Here is an 18,244-nt window from a genome sequence, read left to right as displayed (position 1 = left end):
AACGTGATGGACAATCTGAGGGTTGTTGGTCGTTGTATACGGCCTCTCACAAGTTCACTGTAAACCCTAAGTTGTCAAGTTGTAAAGGTTGGCATGATAAGTTCTTTTTCATGAGTGTTCCGGAAGATTTTCCTATTAGGAGAACTTTCTTTCGGCCTCATCCTCGTTTCGGCCATATTGCCGAGAGAGAGCTTGGCCCTCAATAACAGAAGGCCTATGATTACTTTGACGTCGTTAGGGCCAATATCGGTGGAAAAACTCGTGTTGTTTCGAAAGTGTGGTTGCCAAATGTAAAGTACATTTTGAACAACACACCACTATCTTATATGGTTTATGTCGGACTAACGCTTATGGTATTAACCTTGTAAATTATTGTTATCCTTTATGTTGTTAGTATTTACGCATTAATATAATACTTTTGTTGGTATTATTTATACAGATATGGTTTTTAACGGTTTATACTTATTAATAATCTTTGACATGTAGGCCCTCAGAAGTTGGACAAGGCAGCCCTCGGCTTATCACCTGACGGCAAGAGAGTGGTGTCCCGTTGTCCCCCATCTCCAAGACCGGCATTAGAGACTTTCACTTCTTTCTACTCACGTGCCCCTACACGTAATCCTAAAAGAAGAGCAGAAGAGATGGTTGATGGGAATGTGAGAAGAAATCTGCGTCTGACCTCATTGGCTAACAGACGCGGTGGTAGTGTTCCTACCGTTTCTACAAGAAAAGAAGATGAGCCGGCATCAAAGCGGTTAAAGACCGACACTGAGCAGCCAAAGGCTCCATCGCCACCTAAAACTTCTGCTCCCGAAAAAACAGTTTCGGCAATGGCAACAACCAGTGAAAATGCCGATAAGGTGTTTGAAGATCTTACTGTATCTCCTGTTCCTCAACAGGTAATAAAATTATGATAATGGTCGAAAAGAAAATTTTTATTATATCGTTATTATTATTTTTATTATTTTTTACTAACTTATTTTCTGTTAGGAAACTGTCCCCATTTCTGCTGAACCTCAACAGGTTGGTCCTGTCAATTCCGACACAAGTATTCCCGGTATTACTTATCGGGGTGGACAGTGGATTGAACACGTTGAAGGAAAGATTCCAGATGAGGTTCTGAATAGAGTAAGGGCTCCTGAGGGTCGTTCTCGCGATCAATGGCGGCCTGAAATGGACGTCTTCCGTAATGAATCCATTTTCACTGATGACCCTCTTGAGGGTGGAAATCTGGGATATCGGCTGCTACGAAATGTTTCAACTCCAGTTGATAGGCCGTCTGGACTTATCGGCCCAGTTGCAACCCAACATATGCATGATCTAATGAGGGTATGTAGTTATAATTTACTATGTATCTGACGGGCGTTAGAACGGTCGCACATTCCACACTCAATCAAATAAATTTATAAATCCTAAAACTAACCCCTAAACAAGTCTAGTGGTAAGTTCGGAGTCGAACCACAAGGAACGGTAATGCTAGATTGTTCTTAATCTAATGCCTAAGCTATGCCGAAGTCGATTTACGGATAAAGGACACTACAACTACACTAAAACAAATATAAAGAACAAGGTATGATAAAGTCTACTAGGGGAAAAGATCCACTTTGAACAATTAACAAGTTAATGGGAATCGATTTGATAATCAATCATGCAAAGAAAGAATTAAAATGGGAATTAATTACCATCAAGAGAAATCTCTCAAATTCCTAGCCTAGATCCCTCATTGACTAGGTGCATAGAAGAAATATACCCAAAATGAAATCAAATATATAAATTCTAATTCACAATCCCTTGTCAAAGTAGAACTAACATGCAATTAAGTTTGCTATCTTGGGAGATCAATCCAATCTAAAACAAACAACATGCCATCATCAATTCAATCAATTTAATCACACAATTATCATCAAATTTATCTCAAATAACTCAATTAACCATAACAAAGCTTCACTCAACACCTAGTAGAAGGAAATCTACTCAAACATGATTAACAAAGCAATTAATAAAGCATAAAGAGAGAAGAGAGTAAGAAATGCTCATTGATATAAAATGGAGATCTTCAAATCATCAAATTCCTCCTTTGATTATCCAAAATCCATGAAAACCATTGTGCTCCTCACTTTCTCTCTCCAAAATTTTGAGAGTTTCTCTCTCTAAAAACCTAAAACTAACCTAAAAACTATTCTAAACTAAAAAAATCCGTTTTTTTTAATGAGCAAAAAAAAACTATTTATACCCCTTACAAAATTGCTTAGGAAGCTCCGCAAAAAGTTAGCTGAAACGGGAAAAGGTCCGACCGAACTCTGAGTAGGTTCGGTCGGACTCAGGGTAGGTTCGGCCGAACTCAGGGTAGGTTCGGTCGAACCTCCCTGATCCTTGTTTGGTCGAACTTTCCTGGTTCGACCCCTCCTGTAAACATGCTGAAAACTTGGTTGAAACTGCCTTGGAGGTTCGGTCGAACTTTTCAAAAGTTTGACCACACCTTGGTTCGACCGAACCTCTTAGAGGTTCGGCCACACCTCCTCTTGAACTTCCTCTTCTTGCTTCCTCTTCTTCCCTTTTACTCCTCTTGTCTTTGTCTATGCCTCCATACTTGGCCAAGGGGCCTCCTACCGTGCTTAGGACCGTCATGGAACCTGCAAAAGATAGCAAAGATCACGAGAGCATGGGGATGATAAAATTATGCATAAAGATTATCAAAACAAGCGCAAATAAGCATACTTTTCATCCATAAAAGAAAAGGAAGCCATAAGAGGAGAAAAGAGGTAGAAAACCTAAGAAAAACAGGAGAAAAGAGACCAATACACTACCCCTAAGGGTAACATAAATGTCACTCATCAAACACCCCCAAGCTTAACTTTTGCTCATCCTCGAGCAAAACAAAACAAACACGACGGAAAACGATGTATATTTTTTTTTTTTTTAAAAAACAATAAAATAAAATAAAACTAGAAGAGAAAGAATATACACTAACTCACTTTCGTAGGAATCACGAATGCATTTAGCGCATGCATCAAGCACTTTAAACCCCATAGATCGCTCTAGAGGACGAGTAAGCTCTCGTAAGGGTGTCCTAAGAGTTTAACCCATAACTCTTGACAAAAATCAAGGCAAGGCAATAAATAAATAAAATAAAATAAAACGAAGTAAGAGAAAAGTTACAAGCGTTCTAGAGTGGACTTTTATGATGGAACAAACACTAATGAATGTCAATCTTTCTAAAATAATAAAGGTATGCACGTTCTAAGATGTCCAAGGTTGATTGAAACATAACATATGCTAAGCATAGAGAACTAAAGGAAACACATTCCACCTTTTGTTTCAACCAATCAAACCACGTTCTCTCTACTAGTTTCAAATCCACTTTCAAGTTAGCTTCTCATGATTCCACGAAGAAACCGGAAAATAAATAAGAAATTAAAAACATTGAGAAGGTTACCCGACATCTTGGCTATGCAAACTCGCTCTATAGGCTTGATTCCTATTTCCCGCCATCATTGAATGACTTAACCCTCTAGGATCAAAAGGACTTTCAAGGTATTAACATATAAGCTAGGAGAGTAAAGGTGTGGAGAACTCTTGAAATTGGTGGTAAACCTATGTGAAGCACGGGTGGAACTTCTTCCACAAGATCCAAACGATTCCAAAACAAAAGTGCCAAGTATGCTTATTAAATAACTTTCCCCCAAACTTATTTAACACAAAATAACAAAAACAGGGAGAACAACAATAACAAAACCCTTTTTTTTGTGAGCTTTACATTCTTCTTTACTTTTTTTTTTTAATAATTCCTTTTTCCAAGTTTTTTTTTTTTTTTTTTTTTTTTTTTTTAAATGTCCTTGCCTCTTTTAACTTTGGACGGCTTTTTCTCAAAATGTATTTGGTTTTATGCAAAAAATTATATACAACACATACTTGCTTTGCAAATGAACTTATAATTTTAAACTTGCACCATAAACAATAAAACAAGCTCCAAAACAAAATTGCTTCACAAACTAAAGGTAGGATTTAAAGTGAAACTAAGGCTGGAAGGCTTGTATTAAGGTTAGAGAAAAGAATGTATATGGCTCAAATGGGCTAGTAATAGGGGCAATTGCAAACCAAATCCAAAATTGAAAATTAATCCTATAAAAAGAGAAATGTCTTTGTCATCCCCTAAAGTGGCTCAGTCGCGATCATGGGAGCTAAAAGTCAAGTTCTAGATACGGGAATGCAATAGCCAAGGATCCAAATATGCCGCTCAACAAAGTATGATGAAGGCTTGAACAATTTACCTCACTAGGGATAGCAATAACTAACTCTTGATTTCATATCCACCATAGAGAGCAACTCCATCTTACCACAAGCAAGTGAACTAGAGCTTCATGGTCCCAAAGTTCTTAGCCAACTACCTTAGCATACCATATCCTAGAGTCAACCTAATACATTCTCAAACCGTGCACACCTTTATAATTTAGGAATAAAGACATTCAAGAATACAAGTCCAAGCGTATTATGTCAAAAGTAAGAACAAAACAAAACACATTGCAAATTTGCCTTGATAGAAACAAAATCTTTTTGGAATTTTCAAAATAAAGAAAATGGAAATGCATATACAAATGTGCATGGCATATATGAATCAAAATTCCACCAAACATGATAGAATACCCTCCCCCAAGCTTGAATGAGGCAACATGCTCAAACTTTAAACCAAAGAATCCATGGGAGGAGAAAAGAAAGAAAGTCATCCAACCAACCAACATATGTCTAACAAGTCACAAATCATTAGAGGAAGAGCAAGGAAGGATATTACCGGATATTAGGTGGGTATAGTACCTGCAAATGACCCAATTAAACCTTCTTGAAGCCGACTACCTCTAAAATTGAATCTTGTTTTCCATGTGCTAGCAAAAGTGGAGTCAAACTTCCTTGATTCTTGATCCAAACCAATGCATAAGAGTATATTAAGTTATGTACCTAGCACCAAGCACACAAACATTTCCATGAGGCCAAAAACTATTCTAAAAATAAAAGAAAGTGAAAGCAATAAAACACGGGTTACTTCCCGAGAAAGGCTTGCTTAAGGTCCAAGCTTGACCGCTCTAGTAAATAATATTGCAACGATCGCAAGAGCTTGTCAAATGCACTACTACACATCTCATAAGATAACAAGTAAGCAAATGATATAAGAAGGGCATGCACCAAGATTAGTGCACGCAAAAGAAGGTGAAGAGGGAGTTTCCAAGAAGAAGAAGAATCAAAAGAAAATTCAAGAAAATAAGAAGAAGAATAGAAAGGCAAACTCTCTTCACAAAAATCTTTTTGGGTGACAAAATCACCCTTTTCCTCAATTGAAGACGAATGAGGGACATAAAAATCTTCATAGGCAAGGGGGTCCCCAATAGGCTCATTAACAAAGGAAGGAAGGGATATAGGAGTGTAGGGGATATGGTTGAAATTCCTTGAAAAAGGGACATGAGAGAAGGGGATAGGAGAAATGGTCTTACAAATGGTCTCTTCTTCACCACCATTCCTCAAATCACCAATTTGAGCATGAAAATCAATCATAGAATCCTCAAAAGAAGAACACTCATGATCATGATCTCCCTCAAACATCCAACTTCCAAGAGGAACTACATAATCCCCTTCACTAAAATCATGAACAACAACTCCCTCAACTTCCTTAAAGCCTAAAATCTCAAAGCCATGCATGAATGGATGCAAATTCATTTCAAAATCATCTCTCTCCCATAAAGCATTCTTAATGAACTCACTCAAAAGGCTATGGGTTTTCATTTGACACTCAATAAACACATTAGACATAACCTTAAATGAATCCAAATACTCATGGATAAAAGGATCACAATCATGCACTTGAGACTCATCAAGATGGGAAAAAGGGTTAGGATTTTCAAAATCAACACTCTCTTCATTCTCAACTCCTTCACCATCACTCATATGCTCACCAATGGGATCCTCACACTCTCTTGGTTGCTCAAAATCATCATCATCATCCTCAACACACACATTAAATTGGGATTTTTCACAAACAAGCATCAAGGGTGACAATTGGCTTTCTAACTCTTCTTTTATTCTCCTTCCCTCCTCAAGACGCTCCTCATTCTTTTTCATTATCACTAATTGACCTCTCATAGAATTAAGAATCATTTCCTTACTAGGCCCAAGCTCATTATCAAGCTCAATGCACCTAATTTGAGATTCAAAAGTAGCAATAAGGGATTCAAAAGGTGTTGAAGGTTGAGCCTCAACAAGAGAAGAAGAAGTACAACCAAGATTGGAAAAATCAACATTAAGATCATGAGCATATACATCACATTGGGGAGTGGGGGCACAATCAAACACATGAGATTCATCATTAAGGGAACGAAGCACATCACAAGAAGGCATGGTAAATAATGAAGAATATTGAAACACACCATTAGCATCAACTTGAGCATGTACCTCATCATCATGAACAAAAGAGGAAATAGAGTTGAAATCATGTGTTTTAGGTTCACTTAATGGATCATGTAACAAATCATGGGAATTCATGCTAATATTAGAAGTATCAACACATTGCATATCAATAATAGAATCATGATTACCCTTATTATAGACATCCCAAGCAAACCAAACATAAAAATCCCAAGCATCATCAATTGATAATGCTCTAAATTCACCATTATGCATGCATTCAACTTCATCCCTAGTTTGCTCATTCAAACCAAAATAACAAATCTCACAAGCCTCCCAAAGACTACAACAATAAAAATCCAAATATCCCACAAGTCTATTGAAATATTCACAAAAAGTCTCATTGTCATATTGAGGAAACGAGTTACTTGCCATTTTTTTTTTTACAAAAACAAGCAAAAATTAAAAAAAATAAAATAAAAAGAAAAGTATACACAAAGACCTAGACTCAAGCAATAAAAAACAATCAAACATTGACACCGTTCCCCGGCAACGGCGCCATTTTGACGGGCGTTAGAACGGTCGCACATTCCACACTCAATCAAATAAATTTATAAATCCTAAAACTAACCCCTAAACAAGTCTAGTGGTAAGTTCGGAGTCGAACCACAAGGAACGGTAATGCTAGATTGTTCTTAATCTAATGCCTAAGCTATGCCGAAGTCGATTTACGGATAAAGGACACTACAACTACACTAAAACAAATATAAAGAACAAGGTATGATAAAGTCTACTAGGGGAAAAGATCCACTTTGAACAATTAACAAGTTAATGGGAATCGATTTGATAATCAATCATGCAAAGAAAGAATTAAAATGGGAATTAATTACCATCAAGAGAAATCTCTCAAATTCCTAGCCTAGATCCCTCATTGACTAGGTGCATAGAAGAAATATACCCAAAATGAAATCAAATATATAAATTCTAATTCACAATCCCTTGTCAAAGTAGAACTAACATGCAATTAAGTTTGCTATCTTGGGAGATCAATCCAATCTAAAACAAACAACATGCCATCATCAATTCAATCAATTTAATCACACAATTATCATCAAATTTATCTCAAATAACTCAATTAACCATAACAAAGCTTCACTCAACACCTAGTAGAAGGAAATCTACTCAAACATGATTAACAAAGCAATTAATAAAGCATAAAGAGAGAAGAGAGTAAGAAATGCTCATTGATATAAAATGGAGATCTTCAAATCATCAAATTCCTCCTTTGATTATCCAAAATCCATGAAAACCATTGTGCTCCTCACTTTCTCTCTCCAAAATTTTGAGAGTTTCTCTCTCTAAAAACCTAAAACTAACCTAAAAACTATTCTAAACTAAAAAAATCCGTTTTTTTAATGAGCAAAAAAAAAACTATTTATACCCCTTACAAAATTGCTTAGGAAGCTCCGCAAAAAGTTAGCTGAAACGGGAAAAGGTCCGACCGAACTCTGAGTAGGTTCGGTCGGACTCAGGGTAGGTTCGGCCGAACTCAGGGTAGGTTCGGTCGAACCTCCCTGATCCTTGTTTGGTCGAACTTTCCTGGTTCGACCCCTCCTGTAAACATGCTGAAAACTTGGTTGAAACTGCCTTGGAGGTTCGGTCGAACGTTTCAAAAGTTTGACCACACCTTGGTTCGACCGAACCTCTTAGAGGTTCGGCCACACCTCCTCTTGAACTTCCTCTTCTTGCTTCCTCTTCTTCCCTTTTGCTCCTCTTGTCTTTGTCCATGCCTCCATACTTGGCCAAGGGGCCTCCTACCGTGCTTAGGACCGTCATGGAACCTGCAAAGATAGCAAAGATCACGAGAGCATGGGGATGATAAAATTATGCATAAAGATTATCAAAACAAGCGCAAATAAGCATACTTTTCATCCATAAAAGAAAAGGAAGCCATAAGAGGAGAAAAGAGGTAGAAAACCTAAGAAAAACAGGAGAAAAGAGACCAATACACTACCCCTAAGGGTAACATAAATTTCACTCATCAGTATCCATTTTTTTTTTACATTAAGACACATGGCTTATATCTTTCATATTTCACTTGTTTATAGGCGGTTGCTTCTGGAACAGAGTTGGTTGGGATGTATAAATTCTATCAGGATAAGTATCATCAGAACATGTCTAACCAACAATCTCTGGAGACAGCTTTGAATAATGCCAGAAAGGCTGTTGATGGAATTAAGCTGATAAAAGCGAAAGATGATGCCGAATTGTCATCTCTGCGCGAGAAAGTTGAAAAAATGAAAAATCTTGAAGAGGAGATAAAGGATCTTAAATCTCAGCTTGAAGATAAGAACGCCGTGAAGAATCAGCTTTCTACTGCACAGAGTGATCTTTCTAAGGCTAAGGCAACAATCGGCAACTTAGAAGGCCAGCTGCAAAAATTGAAAGCCGATAAATCTGGGGTACGGCAAAGGGCGGTTAGCCGTTATTTGTCATCGGCAGAATTTTGCAGTAAACTACAAGATCGTTTTGATGGTGGGTGGACTGCTGCTCAGAGGTGTGCTGCCCATGTTATCGGCCTAAAACAAGAAGACTGGGCTAAGATTGAAACAACATTTAATAATGATGCTCACAAGACACCTTCTGGATTCGAGCAACAGGAGTTCTCAGACGCATATATCTTTAATCTTGCTCCTCCTGATGATATCGGCGTTTCCGACCCTAAGATTTTGGATTCTCCTGAACCTGAAAACAAATCGGCTTAAAGGGGCGGGCAGCCATCACCATCATCATCTTGCGGCTCTTGCGTTATGGGGCCTTACTCACTGTAGTTTCTATTTTGGTTATGTATTTCTAGAAAACTTGCTTTTGACAATGCTGTTTTATCGGCATATACCCTTTTGTGGTGATGTCTGTCGATCTTGTTTTAGCTTTGCCAAAACATCGTTTCTTTCATAACACTATGTTTGTATATCTTTAATGTATTTACGTTTTTATGCAGTTCTTTTAAATGCTATAACTGTCCCGGTTTTAACTTTTATCGATTTTAATTATTCAATTTAGAATCGATTTACTTTACACAATTTGTACGTTATACCTATAAGCATAAGGATATCGACAAATTCGTACGTTATACTTATAAGCATAAGGATATCGATATGGCCCCTTATTAAGACTGTAATATCGGGCGTAGTATAGCCCCTTATTCTTCCCCGCTTAATGCAGACATCATTTTCATGATGTATGTACTTACATCTTTTTGTACACGACGATAGTTTATGTTTTGTAACTCATTGGTCACTTGTGCAACTACATAATAGTTTCGCAAGTACCCTTATCGGCGATCATGTTTTAGCTGCGCCTCATGTCGGCGCATACTGTATAATGATTTGGCCGGGATATTATATTGAACCAACAACCTCGTGATTTAACGAATACAACTGATCAGGTTGTAAGAGCGTTATCGTCACGGAAGTGGTTTTTGGCTGTCCATCCCAATTAACGGTGGTCTGTTAATTGGAGGATGCCTTTATACACAAATTGTAGAGTAGATCATTGCATCTGATTTTATTTATCAACACTATCATACAAAATACTTTAACTCAACTTTTACATTATACATAGTATTTTTTAAGAACTGCGGTATTCCAGACATTCTTCAGTGGCTTTCCGTCTTCAGATTCCAGATAGTATGATCCTTGCATTACCATGTCTCTTATTCGATATGGACCTTCCCAGGTAGCTGTTAACTTTCCATCTTCATTCCCCTTTCCTGTTGCCGATGTTCTTCTTAACACTAAATCTCCGACAACTAGTGGTCGGTGATTAACTCTCTTATTATAGGCCCTTGACATTCTGTTTTTGTATGCGGCCGATTTAACTGCCGCTTTTTCCCCTCCTTCTAGCGCCAATTGTTTCTGTAGGAATCCGATAACCCGAATCCAAGATCCGAAGCTCGAGTATATAACCCGTTCTGCTCCTATCGGCCAAGTAAGAACCTACACAAAGAGAAGAGATTAGCTAGCCCCGGGGTGAATCCGGGGATAACCGCTCCAAAGATTAAGTCAGCAAGTGTTTATGGAAGAAAGATTATTTAGAGAGAGAAAGTAATGAGAGGGAGAGTAGTGAGAGAAAGAGTGTAATCAATGCTACCTTGTTTATGAAGTAAAATCAGATTATTTATAGGTTTATTAAGTGACAGATGGCAATTTAACAAGTAATATAATTTCTGCCACGTGTCAAACGCGAGCACGACACGTAGCAACTACTTACATGCCGATATTTATACTTTATACAGAAATGCCGATATTAACAAAAGCTATTGATGGATCGAGTTCAAATAGTATGTCGGTCTGTCATACCATATCGGCCTATAATGATTTCCGTTATGTAGATATTTCCCCATACAAAACCAATTGGTAATAACAAGTGGAGTAATCCACCATATCTATTTGTTCATCAATTAGTTGTTCATCTTCCCTCTTCTTCTTTATTAATGTGAAATTCTCCAGTTACATACTCCCTCCGTCCTTTTTTGTTCTATTGACTTACATTTTGTGTGGTTTCTAAATGCATGTTTGACCAATTATATCTTTAATTACGTAGTAAAGTATATTACTAGTTTTGGTACTTCTAGAGCAGCCGTGTGCTGAGATTGCCTTGCTTCCTTAACTTTCCTTCCTTAAGCACCTTAAGCGACCGAAGACCAGCACCTTAAGCTACCGAAGACCAGAAGGTCTTGGACGCCTAAATAGCTAAGGATCAGTTGCATATAGAATTGTATGAAAATTTGATATTTGGAGAATAAGACATTGAAATAATTCTAACAAGTTTTTTTTTTTTTTTTTTTTTTTTTTTTTTTTTTTTTTTTTTTTTTTAAAGCAAAAATAATTCTAACAAGATCTTCACATGATAGTTTTAGATTTGTGCATAAGTAGAAACGAACAAAATTTTTTTTTTAATTTTATTTTTGATCCAATGAATAATAAGTGAGTAGAGCAAAAATTAGAGGAGGTAGTATAAACTATTAGCTTTGACACCAATAATAATAATAATAATAATAATAATAATAATAATAATAATAATAATACCCCCTCCATCCCTAAATTACATTCCTATTTCTAGCATTTATTCCTCACATAATAGAGTAAAACAGGAATGTAATTTAGGGACGGAGGGAGTAATAATAATAATAATAATAATAATAATAATAATAATAATAATAATAATAATAATAATAATAATAATAATAATAATATATTATTATTATTATTATTATTATTATTATTATTATTATTATTATTATTATTATTATTATTATTATAAAAATTTGTAAGAATAATAAAATAACCAATTAAACACAAAACATAATACATACATACATACATTGATCATCAACAATGATTTAGAAGTGCATGTGGAGATGGGGCCAATTTACTTAAGCAATTGATCGTCCTACCATGTGCATTCATTAAGTACTTAAATACGTGATATTGGCCTACCTAAATCAAATATTATGTCATTGTATTCAATTTAATTAGTCATATTGAGGCATTGCAAGCTAAGATAGTCATTATCTTTTATAGACAACTTTGTTCATACATAACCCTACCTTATGCCTATATAAACCACACCTTACTCTATAATGTACTACCAATCATCACTTAATTCATCCCCTACTTTGTTTCTAATCCCTAGATAGTCTCCAATTAACGCTAATTTTGTCTTTAACGACGACATAATGACAATTTCGTCAACATTATTACGTGCTTCACTTTCCTTCATTTTGATTAATCTATTATCTCTTTATGGCGTTTTCGCAGACTTAGGTCATGCTACTTTTTATGGCGGAGAGGACGCATCCGGCACAATGGGTAAGCCTAATATTGTCTATTTTGAAGGCTACATTTTTCCTAATTAATACTTCAATTCGTACGTACTAATTAAGCTAGTGGTTTCCAATTCAATTAATTAGTCCATTGTCCATCGTTAGTTTTTATCGGTCATTACTCTACATCCACTACAATACCAAAACAAGGTTATATAAATTAAAGTAAAAGCAAAAAACTTAAAGAAAGAAATATAATTAGGGCTCTTTACATACAAATTAATTCCTTTTTGCAATTTATCACGAGTTAAGTTATTAGTTAGTTGAAAGTTAACTTATTAATTATTGTCTTCAATTTTTATATTTTAATAGTTTTTGAATTTCTATTAATTCAATATGCCTAAGGAACAGTATGTTTTGTATACAATTGCAAAATAGATACAGTACACGTCGTATGTTTTAAAGATTAACGTGTCATTTTTTTTTACTAGTTCGTTATTTTAATTTATTCATTATATTGGAAAATGTAGGGGGAGCTTGTGGATATGGAAACTTGTACAGCCAAGGGTACGGGACTAGCACGGCTGCCCTAAGTACCGCGCTATTTAACAGTGGATTGAGTTGTGGCTCATGCTACGAACTTACATGTAACGGAGACCCTAAATGGTGTCTCCCAGGGAGCATTATTGTGACTGCTACCAATTTTTGCCCTCCAAATTATGCCTTGTCTAATGACAATGGTGGATGGTGCAATCCCCCTCTTCAACACTTTGATTTGGCTGAACCTTCTTTCTTGAAAATTGCCCAATATCGCGCTGGAATTGTTCCCGTTTCTTTCCGAAGGTAATTTTATGACCAACTATTACACAAGTAAATTATTATACATAGTAATTAAATACTTCGTATATATTATCTATAGAGGTTTAAAAAAAAAAAAAAGTTTTTATACATACATAGACCAATAGTGCATGATTACAAATTATAGTTTCACGTACTACATGTTGGCTAATCTTGACAATTTTGCTAATTATTGTAATTCTTCATTAAAATGTCTTGTTAAGAACACGTTCATATGAAATTGTCTTATTTCATTTGACAAAGAAAATCTGAGAAATACGAAGTAAAATGAAATAATTGAAGTGAAAAAGACAACAAGATAATACAAGAGTACGTTTTTGAAAAGTCGCACGTGAACACTTCATTTTCGGCCCTACGCTCTTAATCAAAGTTGGTTGTAATTACAACAAGTGTTCGGTAAGACGGTTATTAGCTTAATTATTAGAAGATGCTTGTACGAAACCTTTTGTGAGTTTCGGGTGTACACTAATTATTTTAATGTACAATATCATGTATTATGTTATGGTTTAAATATCAATTTAATTGTTAACGTGTTTTGACTAATCTATATACATTAACATTTTTACCGTAACTTTACAAATTACAGTCATTTTACATTAATTAATGTACAACCGTCTAAATTAAGAGTTTGTGACGATGTTAAAAGTATAAGATATCCAAATTTGTGTTGCTTACCCTGTAACTTAACACTTTGACAGGGTACCTTGCGTGAGAACAGGAGGAATAAGATTCACAATCAATGGACACTCCTACTTCAACTTGGTCCTAATCACCAATGTAGCCGGAGCCGGTGACGTGCACGCGGTTTCAATCAAGGGTTCAAAGACCGGGTGGCAACCCATGTCTAGGAATTGGGGTCAAAATTGGCAAAGCAATGGTGATCTCGACGGCCAAAGCCTCTCTTTCCAAGTTACGGCTAGTGACGGGAGAACAATCACTAGCTACGATGTTGCTCCTGCTAATTGGCAATTTGGCACGTCTTATGAGGGTGGTCAATTCTAAAAAAATAGAATCAAATTAATTAACAATATGATATTAAGAAATCGATGATAATTAAAAGGAAAACTCGAGTTAATTTTATACATGTCCAAATAAAATTGCCAGACTTGTCATATAAGTATTTTATGTTAAAATACGAATGTGACAATTAATCAGGAACAAAGACAATAATTGCCGTGGTGTATATAGCCACCCGCGAAAATTCTTGTGACTTTTTCGCTAGTATTCAACAATTGATAGAGGTTTAGGCAAGGTGTTCTTTTTCTTTTTCTTTTTTTTTTTCAAAAAGCTTATTTTGTGTGAAAGAAACTGAATTAATTGGCATTAACAGCCAAGATTTTCAATCAGTTTCAATGTATACATCATAATAAAAGCCTTGTAAGTTGTAACTATGATTATCATGAATGAACTTGATTGAGCTTGATATTTTTGGAGTTCAAATCAAATAACCAACAATATCTTTCATTTTTATTTTCTTTAGTTGGATTTATAAGGAGCCACTTGGTACAATATGATGATGGAGTTTGGTTACTTATATTGTAGGGTCTTTTCAAAGTTTTCCAAAACTTATAACAATTAATTGACATTTTGTATTATTTTCCTGGTCTAGGCCTAAGGGGCAATAAATCAATAATGCAAATGATAAATGGAGATAACGAGATTTGAATCCATTTTTCTATTTTACACACATGTTCTTAATGTTCAGCACTAGGTCAAAATTTCATTGATAGAAATTATGCGGAGTATTATTGTTAATCTAATTTTGTCACACGACATTGTTAATCCAATATAAGTTTTTGTTCCTATTCTTAGTTCAAAAAATAATTTCATATGTGTAGAAAAATTTTCCTTTTTATTTCCTTTGATCTTTCACTTTTCTCGGTATTTTTACGCTTTTTTTAAAAAAAAAATGAGCATATTTGGTCTATTAAAAAAAATAAATATAAAGTAAGTGTTAAAATGAATAAAATTAAACCTTATAACATTTGTTTGTTTGAAAAAATTTATAAACTCTAAAATTTAGCTCAATTTCCTAATGTTACTTAAAAATGAGTTATAAAAACATAGATTATGTATATTTAACGAACATACGTTTGGCTTTAGAAACATATGGAAAATATAATTACCGTTTGATTTAAGGGAATTAAGATTAGCTGACTAAAAACTGGGAATTTTATTTTTATTTATTTTATTTTATTTTATTTTATTTTATTGAGAATACTGAAGAGTGAAGAATGTGATATAGAGATTGAGAATTAGTTGTTAGAAATTTATAAAAATATGTCACTATTTTTTCAATTATTTTCAATTGTTTTCAATAACATTGGAATGTATAGACAAGTAATAAATGTTCCATAACAATTTTATTTTTAGAAATACTCTTAGTAACATTTTTTTCTCATTTATTTTCATAATAAAAATATTGTTATTTTACTTTTCTAATTCCCACTTTTAAATACTACCAATTATGGATTATTTTAATCGAAATATAGAGACATTTTATTCCAATTCCATTCCCCTTAACTAATAGTCTCATTCCCCCGTCCCCTAATAAACATAGGGTTTTGTTAAAAATAGATTTAAAACTTCCCTTCGATCTCATCCCATATTCTTGCTTACCAAACTAAATACACCTTAGTATCATTTAAGTTTATTTAAATAATCTTAAAACTTATTGCATTTATAATAAAGGAATAAATTACTTAAATTGTTTTTACATTTCCATCAAATTAAAATTGATGTAAAATTAGTTTAGAGTTGATTTTCATGACAAATTGATATTTTAACAATAAATTTAGGTTTTTTTTATAAGTTAATATAACTTCTTGCTTACTTACCAATAAAAACAATAAAATTAGTTTGAAATTTGAAAACAAACAATTAATTGTTTGTGATTGTTTGCAATGTTCATGTTTGATAAGAGGAATATCCAATTTTTAAGTTGATTAAAAAACAAAAACATAAACAAAAAAAAGTAAATCAGTCACCTTTACAGAAAAAATAAAATAAAATGAAATGACAAAAAATGAAATGTCAAAATTTCATCCCATCCAAACATAGTACTAGTTGATGTTTTTTTTCCTTTTCTTTTTTTTAATTCTCGAATCTCAGTTTTCACCTTCTAATCCACTAATCCCCAATTTCACGAGTCAAACGCCCCGCAAATCATATCATGTAAAGCTAAACTTTTAGGCAGATTACGTGGCAACGACACTTGGCGTTTTAACTTTTCGCCAAATGTCACGTCACGTTAGATATATTTAAATAGATTTCATCAGATAAAAAAGTTAATTTAGACTTTTTTTTTAATAGAATTTTAGGATAAAATTGTTAGTTGAAAGTTTTATTTTGGATACAATACCAACATTTCGATGTACAAATTGAATTATAATTGTCTTTAAAAAAAATATTAGATTATAACTCTAAAAAATACCAATATTTTTATTAGTCATTTACATGCCTACTACATAGTTAAATTATCACAAAAGTTCATCAATTTCTAACTAATTTTGTAATAGAGATATATTTTGAAATTTGACATATAGATAAAAAAATTATCACAAAATTTAATAAACAACTTGTACATTGCACGGGGCACAAACTTGTAACTAATATATAAAGTAAAACTTTTGGCCAGGCCACGAGACAGCGACACTTGGCGTTCCAACTTTACATTTAGATAGAATTCATAAGATAAAAAAGGTTATTTTAGATTTGGATAGAATTTTAGGATAAAATTGTTAGTTTAAAGTTTTATTTTTGACAAAATATAAATATTTCAGAGGTACAAATTGAATTAATTTTATTCAAACAAATTATTAGATTATAATTTAAAAAAATTATCATAAAAATTTATTTTTTATATCATAATACATAATATTTTTTTGAGTTAAGAAGTACTTTAAAGCGTAAAACATCCATTTATAATATATACTATTCGGTTAAAATAATATACTTCACAATCCAATAGAATTTTATTACTATGTAGACCTATCAATTAGGTTCGAGTCATGAGTCATCTCGGATTGGGTCACTTCAGGTTACGGGTCAAGAAATGTTCAACCCTTGCCCAAAATTTTGGGTTCGGGTCAACCGAACGGGTTTTGAACATTTATTATATTTAATTTATTTTTTGCTATTTTTTATTTTTTTAATATTTAAATTAAATCGAACATTTTCACCAACATTATTATTAATCATTATTACATGTATGCCTATTAGATATATAAAAACACATCAATTCCTAACTAATTTTATATCATTGATATATTTTAAAATTTGACATATAAATTAAAAATTTATCTTAAAGTTCAATAAATAACCCGGGCATCGTACGGGGCACAAAACTAGTGGTTATTATAAGTATGTTTTAAACATCGTCATTATGTAATTAAAGGTTTTGAACATGGATGGTTTTAATAATGATTTATTCATTGGTTTCTTGATTTCACAAATATGATATAATTGTTTAGTTCAACTTATTTTACTTATTTGATCTAATATGCTCTGTCTGATTTGCTATAATTCTCTAATTTAACCTACCTTATTTGTACCATAATCTATAAAGGAAAAAAAATATTAAGTTTAGGTTTTGTGTAAACTCTTATATGGACTTGGTTCATATTAATTTATTATATACCACTAATATTATATATATTATTATTATTATTGTTTTATTAATACAAAAAAAAAGTCACTACATTATAATAAAAGTTATTACGTTAAAATAAAAGTCATTGTGGCGTTATAAGGGCTATAAGTCTATAAGGGTCTGTTCTGATTTGTAGAATTGAACTTAATAGAGCTGAAATAAATTATTTATGAGAGAAGGAAATAAGGAATTGAACTGAAATTAACCTGAAGAGAACAGAACCTAAGAGGTTAATTTTATTTTTTTAATGATATTCTTTATATACTGGTCAATATTAATAACAAAGATCATTATGTTAAATTTAGGGTCACTATTCAACATAACGTCGTACTTTAGGTTCTCAACAATATTAAAGGTCCATGCACACAAATTTTTAATAAAGGTTACTATGTTGAAATTAATATTACTAGATTAAAATTTGGATCACTAGGTTCAATATAACAACAGTTGCATGCATATGTACCTTGAGTCGGAGCAGGTTGATAGGTCGTCGTCGAGCCTACCAAAGATAAAAACCT

General features: G+C 33.5%; 1 protein-coding gene across 1 annotated transcript; it reads left to right on the top strand.

Moving 5' to 3' along the window:
• Nucleotides 1-12,020: 12,020 nt before the first annotated feature.
• LOC110723189 (expansin-A8-like) lies at nucleotides 12,021-14,544 on the top strand. The gene is made up of 3 exons (XM_021902520.1): nucleotides 12,021-12,263; nucleotides 12,748-13,060; nucleotides 13,774-14,544. Exons 1-3 carry the CDS (start codon nucleotides 12,131-12,133, stop codon nucleotides 14,075-14,077), a joined length of 750 nt encoding a protein of 249 aa, XP_021758212.1. The 5' UTR covers nucleotides 12,021-12,130; the 3' UTR covers nucleotides 14,078-14,544.
• The last annotated feature ends 3,700 nt before the right edge of the window (nucleotides 14,545-18,244 follow it).

Source organism: Chenopodium quinoa, unplaced genomic scaffold, assembly GCF_001683475.1.
Source record: "Chenopodium quinoa cultivar QQ74 unplaced genomic scaffold, ASM168347v1, whole genome shotgun sequence".
Lineage (NCBI taxonomy): Eukaryota > Viridiplantae > Streptophyta > Magnoliopsida > Caryophyllales > Amaranthaceae > Chenopodium > Chenopodium quinoa.
This window is presented reverse-complemented; position numbering and strand designations above follow the sequence as displayed.